General features: G+C 50.2%; 1 protein-coding gene across 4 annotated transcripts in view; it reads right to left on the bottom strand.

Annotated features, from left to right (window-relative positions):
• The window catches only part of AGPAT4 (1-acylglycerol-3-phosphate O-acyltransferase 4), a 119,186-nt gene that overhangs the window by 66,198 nt on the left and 32,414 nt on the right, over positions 1 to 20,574 (bottom strand). For all 4 annotated transcript variants that reach the window (XM_044242683.1, XM_044242674.1, XM_044242693.1 and 1 more), the window contains exon 2: positions 18,588 to 18,852. In XM_044242683.1, coding sequence (XP_044098618.1) covers positions 18,588 to 18,765 — 178 coding nt within the window. In that variant the 5' untranslated portion in view covers positions 18,766 to 18,852. The remainder of the gene's footprint in view (positions 1 to 18,587; positions 18,853 to 20,574) is intronic.

The following is a 20,574-nucleotide window of genomic DNA, read 5'->3' as shown; positions in this document are numbered from 1 at the left end:
ACTCAGATAAAGGCAACAGGGCCAGCTAACTGCAGCCTCAAAACAATCCAAAAATCGCTTCACATTCAGCTTCCCAGGGACAGTCGGTCCTTTAGGGAGGCTACAACCATGGCCTTGATATAGGATTTTAAATAACTGACTTAAATCCCCAAAAGGGAGTATCTACAGACACTTCTCATTTCTACAGACCTAAATACAATTTAATACTGATAAGGAAGGCATCTTCACAGTTCTGCAAGACACACTAATCCTGTTTAACTTAGGAGCCCTCCCCTGCATCCCCCCCCCCCCCCCCCCCCCCCGAGCGAGGCGCTTCAAATCTGCTGCTTTGTTTGTAAATGACTTCCCAGAGCTGAGTTTCTGTATATCTAGGGGTTGGAATGTGTGTCCGACCAAGGGGGCAGATACGTGCTGGATCTCAGGCTCCTGGAGGTCACAGCTCATTCCTTCTCTGCTACTTTGCACATTCCTGGATCTACACAATATTCATAAATCCCCAGTGACTCTGGTTCAGCCCAGGCCCTCCTGGGAATCACACAGAAATATCCCGGTGCCTCAGCATGAGTGTGCTCTCAGGTCTGGCCTTCTGGCACAGATTGCTATGGACGGCAACCGGATTCCAACCCACAGTAAGTTCTTTCTGAGCCTTCAACGTCCTTGTCTTTTACGTCCTGGTGTCAAGCACACACACGCAGTACAGAGACGTTTGCCAGATGGAAAAGGCTCAGTCACTTGAACCACTGGGTAGAGCCGTTTCTCCCACCTCAACCACAATAAAAATCCCAAGGGTCCTCCTGGTGGCTCAAACTCTCCAAGTCTCCATATACAGTTCCCTGCCCACTACGATGTCCCCGGTGTATGTACCCAGTCTATGTACCCGGTTTTTTCTATGGATACAGCATTACCGCTGAATATACGCATCAGAGCAGAGGAAGGAGACAAAATCAGTTCATGTGTGTCCGCAGGAAAACCTCGGTGCACACCCTTGCATGAAGGGCTGTCAACCCTTCTCTGCCCCCAGAGCTGCGAAGCTGATCCGGCTCAGACAAGCTGCCTCTCTCCGCGGCTCCTCGCCCTGTTGACAGGCTTACAGAAAACAAACAGACAATGACATTCAACCAGAGCCAAATCCGCGAGGCTGCCAAGAGCGTGCTTGCCTCCGATCGGACAAGGATCCTTCGCAGCCCGTCGACGGAGACCGTAACACACTTGCCCCAAAGCCTAGACGGCGATACGGGTTTCAAAGTCTTCCGGCCCCATGTCAGGGTCGTGGGCTTGGGTGAGAATAAACTCACACACAAGGGAAGCAAAGCGCGATGCTTTCTGGGCTCTTGGAAGAAAGCCATGAGCCGGAGAGGCCACCCCGAGCCCGTCTCTCTGTCCTTGGGGGACCGTGTGAAGCACACAGCCCTCTTGCCCCAGGAGGGCAGACAACCCCTGCCCACCCGCGAGAATGCTCGGGCTTCCACGCACGCAGCCCAACGGCTTTCACACAACCCCTCGTTCCCCATGCACCCGCCTAGCTCCACTCAAGAAAGCTCCAGAAATGCTCGGGCAGCATCTGGGACCCCAGTGCTTTTTTTTTTTGGAGAGTTTATTTATTTATTTGGGAGAGAAAGAGAGATCACAAGTAGGTAGAGAGTCAGGAGGAAGCAGGCTCCCTGTCTAGCTGAGAGCCCGATACGGGGCTCGATCTCAAGACCCTGAGATCATGACCTGAGCCGAACGCAGCAGCTTAATCCACTGAGCCACCCAGGTGCCCCTCCAGAGCTCTCTTTTAAGGTGATTTCTTCAGTGACGGCACCTCCTGCCTTAAGTAGCGTGGGTTCCCTTCCCACACCTGCTCGGCTTCATGTCCACCTGCCGCACCGTCCTCAGGATGTGCTGTGCCGGGCTCCCTGGCGTTCCCATCAGCCTGGCTCTGGCCTGACTCAACATTTCTGGACGACGAGCAGATAGAACAAGGAGGCATGCCAGGGGCCAGAGTACAGCAAGCACAGGTGTGGAGACGTGCAAAGACACAAGTGCCCAGGAAAACACGGTCCTCTTGTTGGGAAGCCACTGGAGCGGGGTGGGGGGGGGTGCAGAGGACAGAGATGGGGCACAAGGCACCTTAGGTCAGAACCTGGGTCTCAGTCCTCTCTGTGTGCCCAGCACCTAGAGCACAATGCCTGGGAGCTGCTAACAGTAGGTACTCAATAGATGTTTACCAGATTGACTCGGAGGGCCTTCCACTGTTTGCACGTTTGCTTTTCAAAGATGTATGGGGTGTCAGGTGGGGTATGTGCTGCTGGGGGCTGAGACGGAGGCCTGTGCTCAAGGCTCACTGCAGCGGTGCCGACCATATCCCAGCCCAGGATGAAAGCCTTTCCCTCGTCTACACAAAGGGCCAAGCGTGTGTGAGCTCCCCGACGGGGAGGTGCTGGACTTCATCTCTCCTCTTCTCCACCAATCCTGCCTCTTGTCGGAGATATGGGACTCGGATCTGCCCCGTCTACCTGAAGCTACGCATTGCACAGGAACAGTCACATATTTATGAGCATCCAAACACCCTGGGGAAAGCGACAACCTGGCAGGGACACCTGCTCCATTTGGCCCCGGAAGATTTCCAGTGAGAAACAACCCACAGTCTTGGAACAGAGTAAAATCCAGCTGGTAACTTCGGTCCCTCTGCCTGGCTGAGGGCTACCCCAACCCCCTTGGCACAGCCCTCCCTGTCTGGGCGTGGCCAGTACTGCCCACTCCCTGCCCCACCCCGGGCCACTCCAGCATGGGTCGTCCGGGGTCCCTGGTGCAAAGACCTCTCTCCCCGCGAGGTTGCACCTGGCTTTCAGGGTGAGTCCCTTTGTCATCTTGGTTCCCCCTCCCTGCTCACCCCTGGGCCTGTGCTATGATGACCCCTGGCAAGGCCCTCTGTCGACTCGTCCACCCCTAGACGCCTGCTGTCATGGCTGGTGTCTTTGACCAGGTGGGTCCTTCTTTCTTTGAGTAACAGAAGCCCACACTCAGTGGGGGGCATGTGACCTGCACAAGGTCACTTCCATACTCCTCCCTGTCCAGAGCGACGGTGCAGACAGTGGCGTGCTGGAAAATGTTTCCCAGCCAGCTCTCCAGGGGAAAGACAAGAGCCCAATGTACAGATTTGCTGCCTCCATGGTGTAAATCACCACCAGAAGAGACGTAATAGTAAAATGCAATACACTAATTAGGGAGAGGCGAGATTTGAGTAGTTCTTACCTTTGTCTCATAATATGATACACTGTAAGTTTGTGCTGCTGTGGTCATAACTGACTTGGAGTATCTTAGCAGCTGGCACTGGGGACTGTCGGCTCTACTGGTTACAGAGATGGGCTTGTGACTCGGATTGGGCCAGGCCTGGAGCTGGGGTTAGGGGGGCTCTCTCCTCCTCGGTAGCAGAAGCAATTAGAATGAGAGTTTGAAGCTCCTAGCAGCCATGCTGGGAGAAGAAAACTCATCTACCAACAATCAGAGCGCCCAGCGCAGAGGAGCTAAGGGAGCTGAGTCTGGTGGCTGGTGGACGCCAATCCCAGCCCCCCTCCCTGCATCGGGGCACCGTGAGCTAGTCGAGTCCAGACAGCTGCTTCGGCCCCACGCAAGTGGGAGTCTGGGCACACGTGCCTTCTGCCTCTCTCCTCACCCCTGGTTTCTGTTCTCTGGGGTCTGGCTGATGTCATTCCCTTTCTAGAGCCTTCCCCGACTCGTCCAGATGAGAGTAACTGAAATCCTACAATACTCAGGTCTCTCCCATATTATTCAAGAGTGAGTCACATGGTCTTCTGTTCCCTCCTGTGTGTTACACGAGATCAGTACTCCAGAGACAGGTTTGGCCTCACTCAGTAATTATGACTTAGAAACAGTGAAACGCAACGAGTCCAGCTGGGTCCTCCCGTCCCCACCCCTGCATATTTTCAGGATCAAGCGGGGCGTTCCATGTGCATAGTGGCTCACTCCAGGCCAGGGGGGTCCCCCGACTTATGTGACGATCGTCACAGGGAGAGCTCTTGCTCCGTGCCAGGAGGGGGCCAGCCACTGGGACGACTCCCAATCAAACATCACTGCCCCTGAGGAGCTCACATTCCCGACAGCAATAAGGTAAGTCAGGACGGGGACAAGGGCCAGGGAGCCCCACGGAAGGAAGTGACTCGTCTCTCCAGGGTTTGAGGGAAGAGCCAGCACGGGCTTCACAGATGGTGGGACTGAGACAGAGCTTCCTGATGAAGACCTGAGGTCCTTAGTCACACACTAACCAGTGCTCTGCGCCCTGCACCCGCCTAGTGCCTTTGCTGGAAGGCATCCCCTTATTCTTCAAATGTGGCATTCCCCACTTTTGTCCCAAGAAAACAGTCCTGAGCTCCACACCCATTAGTTTGGTGAAAATGACATGAAAGATGGCTTTCCACTTGCCCATCTCAGCCAGGAACTGCCCCATCCAGTCAAGCCCTGGCTTAAATGATCACGAGAAGGGTAAGAAAAGGACCTCCCGCTGCAACGTTGGCCAGACACAGTCAACCTCGAAACGGAAGTCTCCCGTTAAAATAATTCCTGTTGAACGCACACAGCTCCTTCATCCCCACTGAGAAAGGACGACTAGGTGAAGCAGGGTACACGAAGACCCATGTTTACAAAACCCAGGACGATCAGCCGTGGTGTTTGCACAGAGGATGTGCAAACTAAAATGTCACGGTAGGGGGTCTGTCACAAGATAGCCCTTTTGCAACGAGAGGTGGCGAATTCACAAGATAAAAGGCAGGTTAAGTAAAAAATTAGTGCCTGGGAGTGCACACAGCCATAGTGTTTCTTGTCTTAGGCCTAAGATCACCCACAAGGAGCAGATGGTGAACATTAGCTCATTTCTTAGTTCTGGAGACAGGTTTTGGTCTGGGTTCCTGCCCTTGACCAAAGTTACAGAGATTAACCTGTCAATTTGCCTGGGGTTGTCCTGATTATAAAGCTGGAAGTCCCACAGCCTGGGGACCCTGCCGGTTAGAGGCAAACTTGAAAGCTGGTCACCTTCAAGACCCTCAGGGCAGATAAGGACCCGCACAGGGGGAGAAGGAGGCAGAGGGGGGAAGCCCTCCACTCCGCGCCCATCATGTCCCTCCTGGGAGCCATTATCAGGTAAAGCGGTCACCCAAGTAGGCCTCCTTTTTGACGATGTTCCTCCTCCTGCCCAGGGAACTGATGCCACTCCAGCCTCCCCCTCCTTTAGGGGGTAAACATGCCTTGAACGTCCAGCGTATCTCCATCTGGTCCACTTTCTCTGAAACAGGGCCCCGTACGCCCGCGTTAAACTCAGAGGGCTGCCTCATTAGAAAGCCTTCGACGCTCTCTCTCAGCCCCCAGGCCTAGGCAGGCGCCCTCCAGCCCTGTCAACGGGATAAATGTTCCTGACTCAGGTTCTTAACGCTGGGAGGGACTCGAAAGGTCATCGGAACAACTCCTCCGTGCACACATTGACCTGCGACACATTGTCCCCTGAAGGGAAGCTCTCCCAGGCTCCTCGGGGTTCACGGGAGGGGCTCAGCGTTTCCCACCTGCCTTGCTGTTCCCAGACAGCTCCTGTCCCCACAGGCCTTTGACCGTGTTGCGGGCGCCTTTCTGCACAGGCCCGACTCCTTCCTCCCAAGGCTGTGGGCCCCATCCATCCCTCCTCCACACAGTGTCCTGCAAGAAATGACACAGCTATGGCGCCTCCCAGGCGGGTCTTCCTCGGCCCCTAGCATGTCCCTCCCAATCCCTCCACCCCCCCAACCACGTCGTCCTCCTCCCCCAGCCCAGGGTATCAGAGCTCTTTGGAGGACACACTCCGCACCGTCTGGCCCACGCCTGCTGACTAAGTGCATCCTAACCGCAAGAATGCCTTCACCCTATGTTTTTATAGCGTGTGAAATTCTCTTTCTCTCTTTTACAAGTGGAAAAACAAAGGACCTGTCACCAAGGGGGTTAGGCCAGCACACAGGAATCCAGGACACACAGTTCCCAACGCAGCTTCCTTTCGGGAACACCAGAGCAGGGCACTCCTGCCCCCACCCCTTCCCATGGCCCCAGACACAAGTCATGCAAATAAATCGACCCAAAAACAGCTACATGCGGACTACGAAGGCAGCCTGAGAACAGGAGAGAAAACACTCGACTCAATGGTTTCCACAGAATGGCCTCTCTGCACTGCGACAGATGGCGGTTTCGTATGTATTTTATGAATTACGATAAAACACCAAGGCATTTCTAGGAATTTTTATTCCTTCGAAACAAAATGTGGAGGTGGGCCAATACTTTTAATTCCTTTCTGAAGACCTCGGAGAGACTGGGCTGAGCAGGGATGCCTCGAACTGTTTGGAAATGCTTCCTCTCCCCTCTGGACCCAAGATCGACTGAAGTAGAGGAAATGAGGGGCTTTGCCACTCATCTTTCCTCTGCTTTGGAACTTGTGTCTATGCAGCCCGTTTCTCCCTTGCCTCAAACTTTGTGATACTTAAATTCTATCTCCAGAATGCTGGGACTGAAACCCATAGGCTCAGGCCTACAAATGCTTTGTGATTATTTAAGTAAAAAATTAAATATGCACCATTAGCACATGCAAATTTTATGCTTTATAAAATTCATAACATATTTTAAGTGTCTTTTATCTTATCCCTGTATAATGATAAAGGAAACATAAATCAGAAACATGAATTTCTCTCTATACCCAGATGGCCTGTCTTGTTTGCCTCCTAGGGAATACCCACCCCACTTTGGAGACCGCACACCATGGTCTTATGAAGTGACGAGACACCAAAGTCAAACTTATAACCTAATTTGAAAGCTGTAACTTAAGTCACAAGTGAAATTTAATGCTTATGAAAACAAATGGGAACCTTGGCTGAGGAGTAATTTATTTATAAACCACATCAACAGCTAAGATGCCTTGCTCAAAGACAAACATCTGCTCAGACAATTCAGGATCACATGTGTATTACCAAATTTGCTGTTTCTTTACTACCCTCACTTGAAATTTGCACTCTACGTAAAATATAAAGTAATTTATTATACAAAGGATTATATATGTATGTGGGTGTGCGTATATTTATATATCCCTCTACTATGCATAAAACATATATGCACACACACGTAACCAAACATACACTTAAGATAACAGAAATGATGCTACTCAAGTTAAACACACTAACACAGCGACATTACTCTTAGATACCTTAAGGAAACAGTCAACAAAACCAAAGACAACCGACAGAATGGGAGAAGATATTTGCGAATGACATATCAGATAAAGGGCTAGGATCCTAAATCTATAAATAACTCATCAAACTCAACACCCAAAGAACAAATAATCCAATCAAAAAATGGACAGAGGACATGAACAGACATTTCTGCCAAGAAGACACAAAAATGACCAACAGACACATGAAAAAGTGCTCAACATCACTCAGCATCAGGGAAATAATAAATCAAAACCACAATGAGATATCACCCCACACCAGTCAGAATGGCTAAAATTAACACGTCAGGAAACGACAGATGTTGGCGAGGATGCGGAGAAAGGGGGACCCTCCTACACTGTTGGTGGAAATGCAGGCTGGTGCAGCCACTCTGGAAAACGGCATGGAGGTTCCTCAAAAAGTTGAAAATAGAGCTGCCCTATGACTCAGCAATTGCACTACTGGGTGTTTACCCTAAAGATACAAATGTAGCCATCCAAAGGGGCACGTGGACCCGGATGTTTATAGCAGCAATGTCCACAATAGCCAAACTATGGAAAGAACCTAGATGTCCATCAACGGATCAATGGATAAAGAAGATGTGGTGTACATATATATATATATCTCCTATGCAGCCATCAGAAAAACCTGAAATTTGCCATTTGCACCACCATGGATGAAATAGAGGGCATTATGCTAAGCGAGATAAGTCAATCAGAGAAAGACAATTATCACATGATCTCTCTGGTATGAAGAATTTGAAAGGCAGGGCAGGGGGTCGTGGGGGAAAAGGAGGGGAAAATGAAACAAGAAGGGACTGGGGAGGGAGACAAACCATAAGAGACTCTTAATCTCAAGAAACAAACTGAGGGTTGCTGGGGGGTAAGGGGTAGGGAGAGGGTAGTTGGGTTATGGACACTGGGGAAGGTATGTGCTATGGTAAGTGCTGTGAAATGTGTAAGCCTGATGGTTCACAGACCTGTACCCCTGAAACAAATAATACATTACATGTTAATTAAAAAAAAAAAAAAGTCCAGTGTTGCCTATCAAACCCCATTTCCTGAATCCATTACGTGAGGTAAGACCATTGGGATAGTGGATGCGCTTCCCATCTCCAGGAGCACCAACCGGACAGCGGTGCTATTTCTTGACGAATGGAGGTGGTAATGGGCCGCTGTGGTCAGATCGCAGACCCTAAATAAACACAATGGTGCTGGTACAAAGAGCTACTTTGGCAACAAGCTTTGCGTGGGAAAGGTCCGCAAAGTAAAAGCCCAGTTCTCGATAAGATGGTTTCCACAGCAGTGGCTGGCTGTCGGGGAGCATCACACCAATTAGGAGGAGAAGACACTGAATCTGCAGGAAGCTGGGCAGGCACCGTCCTTGATCCCTGACACTACAAAAACCAGGCACATGGGAGCGAGGACAGAATGCCTCCCTGAGATTGTTTCATTTGCTATGACTTCTTTATGCAAGGCAAAGAGCAGGAAGAGAAGATGGATTGCCCCCTTTAATAGCCAGAGAGATGGTTACTCAGACAGACCCAAGTATTGCATTATGTGTAAGCAATTCCCTTTCCCTGACTTCTGAGACCTTTCTCCAGGTTTGAAGGGCCGTTTAATTCTATTTTTCCCAGGCAGGTGGCTTTGGTGGTTAGCCAAAGCGGTTCTGGACCTGAATAGTGTACTCAAAGTGATAAAAAATAAACGCCAGTTGGAAATACAAGACAGACAGGGTCTGAGAAGAGAGCAGCCCCCGTCTCCATTCATTGGAAGACCCACATGTCACTCATGGCCGGACGCACGTGGGCCCACCCCCTCCCGGTGAGCGTGTCGCTGTCCTCCTCATCGGCTGTTACCAGCCCCACCGGACTCATGGGAGGTCCCTGACTTTGAGAGGTGGGAAGAGGGATTCCTGGGATTGGTCCATGAATGAGAGCAGGGCAGTCTATCTGCATCCTCTGTTTCCTGCGCTACCGGTAAAGCAAGGCCGGGTGGGTGAGCAGAAGCCCGGTGAAGGCGAGGAGGGCGAGGAGGGCGAGGAGGGCGAGGGGGGCGGGGAGGGCGAGGAAAAATCCCAGGGTCCGCACATACTGGCGCCGCAGTTTCCCTCCACCGGTAAGCGCAAAGTAAAGCCCGACTGGAAGAGACTTAGAAAAGGAAAGTGTACTGGTTTTCCCAGGCTGTTGCAACAAAGTATCCCAAACTGCGGTGCTTCCCACCCACAACACTGCCTCCCAGTTCTGGAGGCCAGAAGCCGGAGACCACGGTGTAGACAGGTCGGCTCCCCGCGGGGCTGCCGTGCAGAATCGGCCCCAGACTGCCCCATTCGGGTCCTTTCTCCGTGTCGGGTCCTCTCCCCGTGTCTTCACATCGTTTTGCCCCGTGCACGTCTGTCGCTGTGACCCAATTTCCCCTTTTGTAAAGACACAGTCCTAGTGGATTAACGCCCACCCCACTGATCGCATCTTAAGTTTTTTGTCTTCAAAGACACTGTTTCTAAATCAAGCCACTTTGCCAGGCACGTGGGTGACAATTCAACCCATAACCCCAGCATGTGGCTCTGGGGTCACGCTTCCCTCTTACTTCCTTTCTATGGACTCACTACTGTTTTTGCTGTGGGTGGGGTTCATTATGTTGTACGCAGGTCTGAAAAATAGGAAAGCAGAGCGTGGAAATCGTCACCTTGGTCCCCAGGACTCCGGCCACACCCCACCTTTATTGCAAAGGGCTCCTTAATATCTTCCCCCTCTACTCCTTCCCATAAGCCCTTCTCTATTTAGTTCTTTTGGGTGTTTGGGTTTTTCTTGTTTTTGTTTCTTTGTAAGGCACGCTCGTTGTATGAAATACAAGACATTCAGAAAATATAAATGCAATAAAAAAAATCATCCTTAATTATAATTCCTAAAAATGGCACTCCGATAAACTGATTTCCCGTCGATATTTGTAAGGTTGGTATTTTACTCTATACTTTGGCATCATTCTATTTTTACTTCATATTATATCCTTGGGGTGTAACATGGTTCAAAGAAATAATGACCCAGCTGGGTATCTGTCTATAGAAGATTATGTGTGAACAGATTTTTCAAAAGGAACAAATTAACAATTTCTCAAGGCACATTTTGAACAATGCCTCTCAGAGCAAGACAAAAATAAATCCTGATATAAACTAATGTTCACGGTGCTTGGAATCCCCAAGCACAAATACGTGGGAGTTCGTCTATGGTACCGGGGGCTTCAAGCCCACTGCTCACCCGTCCTCCTGTCCTCCTGTCCTCCCGGCCCTGTGAGGCGGCTGTGGCCTTGTCCATTTGGGCCAGTCTGCAGACACAGGTTGGTCTCAACATTTGGTCGGTGCCTCTCCTTTCAATGCGGGATGGCCTGAATAAACCAGCTTCCTCCCTTGGTGAGGCTAAAACATGCTTTTCCCTCAGGCTAGACCTCCTTTCCTCTTCTTGCCAAGATGTTGCAAAACCTCCGCCTTTCCTCACCCCTGGCCTGTGACGTCGCTTCAGTAGAACAGGGACCCTTTCACAGGATGGACCGTCTCTTCCTCTGTGTTCCCTGTGTACCTCTGTCCTAGCTTTATCACCTGCTCCACGATGGTTTGGGTCCCACGTCTTCCCCACGAGGCTGGACTCCTCTGAGGGCAGCCGTTGGGTCCCCTTCATTCCTCCTGGGGACATGTAGGACCCCTAGAATGAATGCCAACGCGTGTGTGTGGAAGAACACCTGGCAGAGCGCGACAGGTGCCCGAGTGGTCACCAGGGACCAAGACAGTGACCGCATGCCCAGGCGTGATCCTAGCAGGTGTTTGCTGGACATTAGCCGCGGGTGTTAAAAACTCTTGTCACGTACTGTCTTTGCTGCAGAATACAGTAGAAACAAATGCATTTGGGGACCTCAGCTCTCCTAATGACTAGCTGTATTTATGACCTTAGACCAGTCACCTGACCTCTCTGAGCTTCAGTTAATTGAGCCACAAAATGGGGGATCGCCTGCTCACAGGGATTATGGGCTTAACCCGTGTAATGGATACAGAAGATTTAGCGTGATGCCTAATACATCATCAACACCAGAGATGGCAGGGATTGCAATGATTAGGAATGAAAATAACTTCCTCCTATGACTGCCTTTCTCTTTTCCTTTCTCCGTAGTGCCAGGGAATGTCACTTACTATAGTCCCCAGGGGGACATCTGGCTTCAGCTCGGGACCCAGGCTCCTCAGCTCCCAGGCCACGCCAGGTATCACTGCTCTTAGGAGTCCCAGATTGAACCACAGCCCCTCTACCTCCTGTGTTATCCTGGGCCAGCAGCCTCTCTGCCCTGCACGTGGTCGGGGCTCCAAACTTGGAAAAATTGCCGGGGGCAGGGGGAGCTACTTAGCCGAGGATCTCTGTTGCTTGATCCTTCTTCTCTCATGGATCCAGTCTAGGACTCCACTGTCATCTCCTGGGTGGACAAGGAGGTTATCGTCCTTACAAACAGAAATTAGGAGGACAAGATGCTCTCTGCCCATTCCCCAAAGCACTCGACAAACATCACTGCGGAGGTTGTGAAACCTGCGGGTCAGGCCGTCAGAGGGTGACTGCAGGCGAAGCCAGCCGTGTTTTCGCTCCTGCCAGCTGGGGGGTGGGGAGACCAGCACATTTAGGGTGACAGTGAGGAGAGGAAGAGCCCTCCTGGGAGGAATGCGGGCACCCCTCCCTCCGCCCCTGCTCTATTCAGGGATCTGGGCTTTGCCTTCGGGTCCGATTGCTAACCTCCAGGCAGCGCTGCGACACTTGTCACCGGTCTGCAGAAGCCCTTCCCTCTGACCGTTCACCAAAGCCACGGTCGGATCACACAGCTGCGGGGAAGGACAGAGCGCCTGCTGGAGGCTTTTCCGCTTATGTGGCCCTCTACAGCCAGTTATCTGTAAGCTCCGGGAGGCGCCCGCCCCCTGGGACCTGCTAAGGCCTCGCCAGAAGACCTTTGATGATGACGTCCAGATTTCCAGCCGTGGCTCCCAGCAGAGCTATCGGCAGCTCCTACCCGGACCCTCCTGTCAGCGGAAGCCCAGATTGCATGAGCGGGAGCAGGACGAGAGGCTTTGGGATTACCTAACCAAAACACTCGCTGATGTCCCAGAGGAGAAACTATTGCAGCAAGTGAAGGAGTCAAACCTCTCCACGAAGCAAGACTGACAAATCAGTTTGGATTAAATGAGAAAGGCAGCCTTGCCATTAATCAGGCTGGGAAGAGAGACATGCCGGCTGAGATCCGGCCAGCTGCCAAGGTAACAGGACACAATGTTTCTCCCAAGGTCCTGTTGGAAAAGGTCACAGCGACCCTTTTTCTGATGGATCAGTCTCCTACCAATGACACTTGCTGGCTGGGTCAAGAACCGCTTTGACTTAAGAGGACGGAGCTGCCTCCCTGTCTCCAGGATCTTCAACTCCACCCACGTCCCGGGAATTCCGTGCCTTGGGACACACAGTTCCTTGGGCATCTCGTACCTTCCAACCTGCCTGCAAGCACGTCCCTTTGCTGAGGCTGTTCTGGCAAGTTACTGAGCTCAGATCCTTCCAGAGAGGATCATAGACCAACTTCTGCCCAGCTCACCATACTGCTGAGCCCCACTTCTTAAGTCACAGCTCCAACGTGGCTCAGATATCCCGAAGTCCACTGCTAATGCCTATTATTATTACAGCAGGAAAACCAATGTCTGTTTCAAGGTAGGACACACAGTGGTGGTACAGGCGGTGAGGACAGGCTCGCTTCTCTCTTCCTGCTTGATTCCTGGCAACTATTAGTAAAGTGGCCGATAACCAAGTCAGGGGGAGAGCCAGGGGTGTTGAAGACGGAGGAAACATCTTCCCAAGTGCAAAAACAGAACATCTAGACCCATTATCAGAAAAACCTTGGAATCCTGGGCCATTCCACCCCATCCTGTTTATTCAAATATAGTTCATGTTTTGAAGTTACCTATCCAAGGAGTTACCTGCCCTAATGGGAAGAAAGAAGAGGCAGGCTGTAAGCAGGAAGGCAGATGTTTTGCGTCTCGGCACTCCACATGTCCGCTGCCCCCTCGCCACCATGCAGTCTTGCCCCTGGAGCTGTGCATCGGACACACACGGAAAACCATGAGTCTCACAGCCCGGAGGATTCAACAGGGCAGCTCAGCCACACAGCGAGTCAGCACAACAGGGAACTTGGCAGCAGGGCACCGGGGTTGGGGTGGGGACGGCGGGGGGTGGGGGGTAGGGAGTTTCTGCACTATGTGTTAGCAGCAGCCCTTTCCTGGCTGGATCACTAAAGTCGTCGGCTGTCCTCCCTGACCTCCACCCCGGCCCCTTTTAAAAACTCTGCCATTAAAGCTGGCGGCATCACCTTACCTGATTTCAAGCTTTATTACAAAGCTGTGATCACCAAGACAGCATGGTACTGGCATAAAAACAGACACATAGACCAGTGGAACAGAGTAGAGAGCCCTGATATGGACCCTCAACTCTATGGTCAATTAATCTTCGACAAAACAGGAAAAAATATACAGTGGAAAAAAGACAGTCTCTTCAATAAATGGTGCTGGGAAAACTGGACAGCTATATGTAGAAGAATGAAACTCGACCATTCTCTTACACCGTACACAAAGATCAACTCAAAATGGATAAAAGACCTCAACGTGAGACAGGAATCTATCAGAATCTTAGAGGAGAACATAGGCAGTAATCTCTTTGATATCAGCCACAGCAACTTCTTTCAAGATACGTCTCCAAAGGCAAAGGAAACAAAAGCGAAAATAAACTTCTGGGACTTCATCAAAATCAAAAGCTTCTGCACAGCAAAGGAAACAGTCAAAAAAACAAAGAGGCAACCCACGGAATGGGAGAAGATATTTGCAAATGACAGTACAGACAAAAGGTTGATATCCAGGATCTATAATGAACTCCTCAAACTCAACCCACACGAAACAGACAAACACATCAAAAAATGGGCAGAAGATATGAACAGACACTTCTCCAATCAAGAAATACAAATGGCTATCAGACACATGAAAAAATGCTCATCATCATTAGCCCTCAGGGAGATTCAAATTAAAACCACATTGAGATATCACCTTACACCAGTTAGAATGGCCAAAATTAACAAAACAGGAAACAACATGTGTTGGAGAGGATGTGGAGAAAGGGGAACCCTCTTACACTGTTGGTGGGAATGCAAGTTGGTGCAGCCTCTTTGGAGAACAGTGTGGAGATTCCTCAAGAAATTAAAAATAGAGCTTCCCTACGACCCTGCAATTGCACTCCTGGGTATTTACCCCAAAGATACAGATGTCGTGAAAAGAAGGGCCATCTGTACCCCAATGTTTATAGCAGCAATGGCCACAGTCGCCAAACTATGGAAAGAACCAAGATGCCCTTCAACGGATGAGTGGATAAGGAAGATGTGGTCCATATACACTATGGAGTATTATGCCTCCATCAGAAAGGACGAATATCCAACTTTTGTAGCAACATGGACGGGACTGGAAGAGATTATGCTGAGTGAAATCAGTCAAGCAGAGAGAGTCAATTATCATATGGTTTCACTCATTTGTGGAGCATAACCAATAGCATGGAGGACAAGGGGCGTTAGAGAGGAGTAGGGAATTTGGGTAAATTGGAAGGGGAGTTGAACCATGAGAGACTATGGACTCTGAAAAACAGTCTGAGGGGTTTGAAGTGGCGGGGGGGTGGGAGGTTGGCGTACCAGGTGGTGGGTATTATAGAGGGCACAGCTTGCATGGAGCACTGGGTGTGGTGAAAAAATAATGAATACTGTTTTTCTGAAAATAAATAAATTGGGGGAAAAAAAAAAACAGTAAAAAAAAAAAAAAAAAAAAAAACCTCTGCCATTAATAGGTTCTTTTCATCTTTCTGGTTTGTTTTTTAACCTGCAGTGTCAGAGGGGAAGAAAAACAAGCCAGCCGGTCCTGGCCATCTATTACTAAAAGGCACATCCTGTGCAAAGGAAAGGTAATTCAATTCTGCTCCTTGCTGGGCTTCCCGATGTCCCTTTCTCCCGGCTCCTCCCCTTGCCAGACTGGCTCCGCCCTGCCCGTCCTCACCCAGCTGTCCTGCTGTCTTTGCCTTTCCTGCCTCCAAATCTATGCGGAAGTCAACTAAAGCAACCATCCCAAACCCAGCCATCCAGATTAAATACGCTTTCCAAGTGGGATGCCTGATGTTAGTCCCGGCGTCCAGAATGAAATGCTCGGTGCTGTGTGTCTTGTGGGTAGAGCTGTCTTGGCTGCATTTTGTCTCTACGTGTCACTCACATCAGCGTGGCCTTTCCCAGGCCGGCTTCACCACACCAGGGCTGCTGACTCCTTCAGATTTACCTGGTACAACACCAAGCTCTTAACAAACATTGGAAGAGAACGGGATGATGACAGAGCCCTATTAGTAAAACGTGAATGGGAAGGGCGGTCTGAGTCTCCAGGAAACAACTTATTCTGCCTTTTTCTTAAAGTATCAGTGGCGAATGATGGCTGCTGCTGGTTTTCTAAGCTTTAGAGTGATTCATACACCAGAACACACAATTAAACCCCACGAACAGTTTTCATCTCAAGTGAGAGAGAGGAGGAGGGAGAAGCCATAGAAGGAACCTGGCCATCTCTTCGTCCAGGCTGCCGAGGAGCCCGCGACCCACAGCCTGCGACCCACAGCCTGCGACCATCACCGGCCAGCAGTCTGTCTGTTTCATGTCCTCTGTCGCCGTCGTCGCGAAGCGCTCAGGTATAAAGAAATCGACCAACCACAGACGGCACGTGGAAGGGGAAAGAGGAGCAGCTTTGCTGTGTAACACGTGTTAGGGCAACAGGTAAAGAGAATCTGGGAATAGGATGAGCCCCGAATTTGCATGGGACTCACTACAATGAGGTGCCCACAAGCCGAGCCCAGGCAGCATCACCCTGACCTTCTACCTCCTGCTCTCTTCCCAGGGGCCGGGACCGCTCCTTCCCTTCTCTGTTCCCAAGGCTGTAAAATGGCTCCGTGTCTTCTCAGATGGCCCGTGGAAGCTCTGCTCTGGGGCCGTGGGCACAGACCACCGCGGGTGTACGTGAGGGAGCCGCCCGCGGATGGACGGGCTGCCAGGCCTTCCCATGAGGCTGCCCGTGGGGGCACGTGCTGCCGGTCTTGGATGCTTAGTTCCCAAGTTTCATTTGGAATTATCTTAAAATAACTTGATCAGTTTGTGATGGATAAAAATCTGTTTTGCTTTCTGACTCTGTTGCCCATCTGAATTTCCACCAGAAGCAGCCTCAGAAGAACTTGACATGATCCTGCCCGTAACCTTGGTGTGTCCTCACTCTCCACTACAAGCAAAATTCTTGGGAACTCTGATCCCGAATTCTACCTCTCCCTCTTACTCCTGGACACCAAATGAGAAACCCAGTTCTGAACCACTTGGTTGAAACTTGGCCGGGGTTAGGACAGAGCTAACAGACTTGATTTCAAATTGCAAACTGACAGATTTTGGAATCTCATAGGTACATACAAATCACATAATTACGGGTTTTAGTGAAAAGCACAATCAGCTTTGCTTTGTTAAATGTTGTTTAAGTAGATACCTATTTGCTAGAGTATAAAAAGCCACTCGAAATTGAAAGGTATGGGACACCTGGGGGGCTCAGTGGGTTAAGCCTCTGCCTTTAGCTCAGGTCATGATCCCAGGGTCCTGGGATCGAGTCCCACCTGGGGCTCCTTGCTCAGCTGGGAGCCTGCTTCTGCCTCTGCCCCTGCCCCCCACCCCCGCTTGTGCTCTCTCTGTCTCTCTCTCTCTGGCAAATAAATAAATGAAATATTTTTTTAAAATAGGAAGGTAAATGTGAGACAATCAGCACCTTCTCTTGACTATGCAAACTCTTCTCTCTTCACACAGCTACAGTTTAGGCCCAGGCCACCTCCTACAGCCTCTGCCCTGCTCTGACGATGGCAGACCCATGTGAGAGTACGGCGTATGACAAAGAAACTTGCATTACGTCCTCTTGCCTTGAATGGCTGTGCACCCGACATGCATAGACACGTGGAACAAAGATTCCTGTTTCCGTTATAACTTGCCTCGATGATCTTAGGAATACTTTCAAGACGTATTTGTGTAAAACACACTAACCTAGGGGGTCAGCACAGACACCACATCAGAAAGAGCATCAGACGTTATGTGCGAGGTCTGAGTTGGTGAGAGAAACCACGAGTAAGGATGTTTCTATCATTTTTTTTTCTCACAAGTTAGTATCTCGAAGTTTAAAAAATAACTGATTGGATTAGTAGCAATCCATTTGGATAATCGTTTGCAGCTTGTATTGTTGTGATTCAAATTCAAATTTGATTGTTTCATTTAAAGGGCTTCAGAAAGATACCAATAATTTCGGACTCCTGGCATAATGTCACAGAGCTGAGATTTTTAAATTGCTTGATTTGAAAGATCTCATCCTTTTTATTACACTCATACCTACATCTGTAATTGGTAATGACCTACTGCATTCTCTACTGTTGAGACTAGGGAAAAGTTAAGGCCAATCCACCACAAAATCCATCTCTGGACATTCCCAATATTCTGATTTATTCCTTTTCATTTCGGTTTTAAAATTCAGGCCAGGAGAATGAGTCATGTTTAAAGTAGTCTAGCGTAATCACACACACACACACACATACACACACACATCCACGTATATAAAAATGGACACATCTAACTCAGGCTGGTGGATTGTGTCAGTGTCGGTTTTCTTGCTGGGACGTCATCCTGGCGGGATGCAAGGGGTTCCCTCCCACTGGGGACAGCTGGCCCATCGGTAGACGGCAGCAATCTGTGCTATTTCTTACAATCCCACATCCATGTACAGTTCTCTCAAAATAAAGAGGTAAAGAAAAGATGCAAGAAAGAGAACACTATGTTATATTGTCATTTCGTTTTAAAGAATACGAGTATGTATCATGGGTCTAGACAGACACTCGGAGACCCGCCTGCGTTCGTATCCACACGTGAGAGCCACACATACGTAGCCATCCCCTTACACACGGATGCTGTTTCCGAGAGAGTAACCAAGGAGTTGTTCACGCCGATTGCTTCTGAGGGGGAAGACTACAAACCCAGAGACAGAACGCCCGTGCACCTGCCACGGGAGATCACCCCTCCGGGCCTGAACCGAATCGTGGGCTACTGACATGACACGCTGAGGAAATAGTTTGGCTCAGGGTGAGGACGACACAGTCATCTCAAACCCGAAACAAACGAGAAAAGAACGAGAAGCGGCTGAGGACACAGGGCAAGCCCGGGGGGGGGCCCTCGAAGCCCCACGTCGGACCCCGCACAGGGAGGGCGCACACGGAGAACGCGCGAAAGCTCTTACGGCTGGACACGCAGTAGGACAGTCTGCAGTTGATCTTCCGGAAGAGCTGCTTGTTGACCGGCCAGAGGAGGAGAGTGAGGAGCTGGATGGTGTTTATTATGAGCCCCGAGGCGATGAACACGTAACAGAAGACGAGATGGCACAGGAACTGAGACTTCAGCAACCCGATGAGGTCCATGGCGCGCGGTCGCTTTTATCCCGACAAATAAACACTCGCAGGAGAATCCTTCCAGAGGGGAAAAAGGCCCAGCACTCGGGACAGCGTCTAGAACACAAACCAATGATACGTGTTACAAAAAACTGTCTGTGCTTTTAGAGTCAGGGGAAAAAAAAAAAAAAACACCTCTTAAAAAGATGCTCTGAAGCTTCAACATCTTGTACGTGAGCTGGTTTATTTGTATTCAGGGTTTACATGGAGCTCACTCAGGTCAGGCCCAGTGTCAGCCCTTAAAAATGAATAGTTCCTTTAATCGTCCAACGCCCCGTGCGTTAGTTGCTGCTATTAGAGGGGGGAACCGAGACCCTAGAGGTCAAGCCACTTGGCCAGGGTTCCACAGCTTCTCCGGAGTCCTCCGGCTCCGCCACTGGGCGGGACCCTGTCCCTGGGGCTCGCAGCAGCGGCTGTGTTTCTGGGCCTTCCCTCCTGCTGCCATCTCTGCTTGAACACCCTCCCCCACCCGCTTCCACTTCCCATCCTCCAGCTCCCGCGCCCACCGCGTCTCTTCTCCTGGCAAGCCTGGCCTGCGAGAGATGGGGGTGGTCCCTGACGTGGGCGCTCCCTCCCGAAGTCCCTGTACTAGCATGCCACGGGGTGTCCTCTCCTGGCGCTCGTCCAGTTGTTTGCCTTCCCGCACTGCATTGTCACTTCTCCCGGGGACACAATTACCTTGAAAATCATCATTTTCTCCCCAACCATTGGAACAGTCATTGGCACATAGTTGGAGCTTAATTTGAAAAAAATGTATCTATACAAGGTGGAACACTTTAACGAAGGTGGGCAAGGAAGGGACTCTGAGATACGGGCAAACACAAATAACCAACGATGAAGGGAAGAGAAGCACCCCCAACCACCCCACCCCCTGACACACACATGCACACACACACACACACTCTCACACAGGCGTGTGAACACACACACGTGTACATATTCTAAAATCAGAAAGAAACTCAAAACACGCATAGCGACCAGACTCACAGTCTCCAAACCCAAAATGGCATAATGATATGACTTCATGGTGTGGCGAATCGAGCCTGGAGAAAAAGTGTAAAGGCAGGAGGTGCAGATACTCTGGTGGGAAAATAAATAAAGCTGAGTGGTCAGGCATCACAGCCTCATGCCCCTACAAGCAGAATCGCACTGCAAACTTGCCCAGAAATGAGCTCAAGCTTTAGGATGAACTCTGTACGGTCACAGCTGGAAGACCCTGGACTTCCCTGCAGTCTTTATTAATAACACGAAAGAATCTATGTAATAGTTTCACATCTACTTCACCACTTTAAGCCTCCCATGAATCCCATGAATAATGAGTATTATTATTATCCCATTTTTCAGAATAAGAATCTGAGATGACTCATGGGTTGGGTGATTTGCCTACAGTTGTCACAGACCATAACTAATCGTAGCTCTGTTTTACTCCTGAGTTCTTTCTTGTGCACCTGCTTGGGCTGCATTGCTTCTGGGGTGTGAACCGGGGGTGGGGGGTGTCCTCTTGGGCTGTACAGAGCAGCCCGGAGATGACCCCAAACACAAAAATGAGCACAGCCTTCACTGAAGTTCAGAATCACAAGTGAGGCTCCAAGTGCAGAATGGGGCTTGTGTCTGGCCATCCAGACTGGTTCTGAAGATAGTCTTGGGCAGGAGAACAGACATGAGGTATGTTCTTCCAGAACATTCACACTTGCTTAGACAGTCTGGAACGTACCCAGTACTCATGCATAGTTTCCATACATCTCTGATGGGGGGAAATGAAAACTAACCTTAGGCCTG

This window comes from Neovison vison, chromosome 1 (assembly GCF_020171115.1).
Source record: "Neovison vison isolate M4711 chromosome 1, ASM_NN_V1, whole genome shotgun sequence".
Lineage (NCBI taxonomy): Eukaryota > Metazoa > Chordata > Mammalia > Carnivora > Mustelidae > Neogale > Neogale vison.
This window is presented reverse-complemented; position numbering and strand designations above follow the sequence as displayed.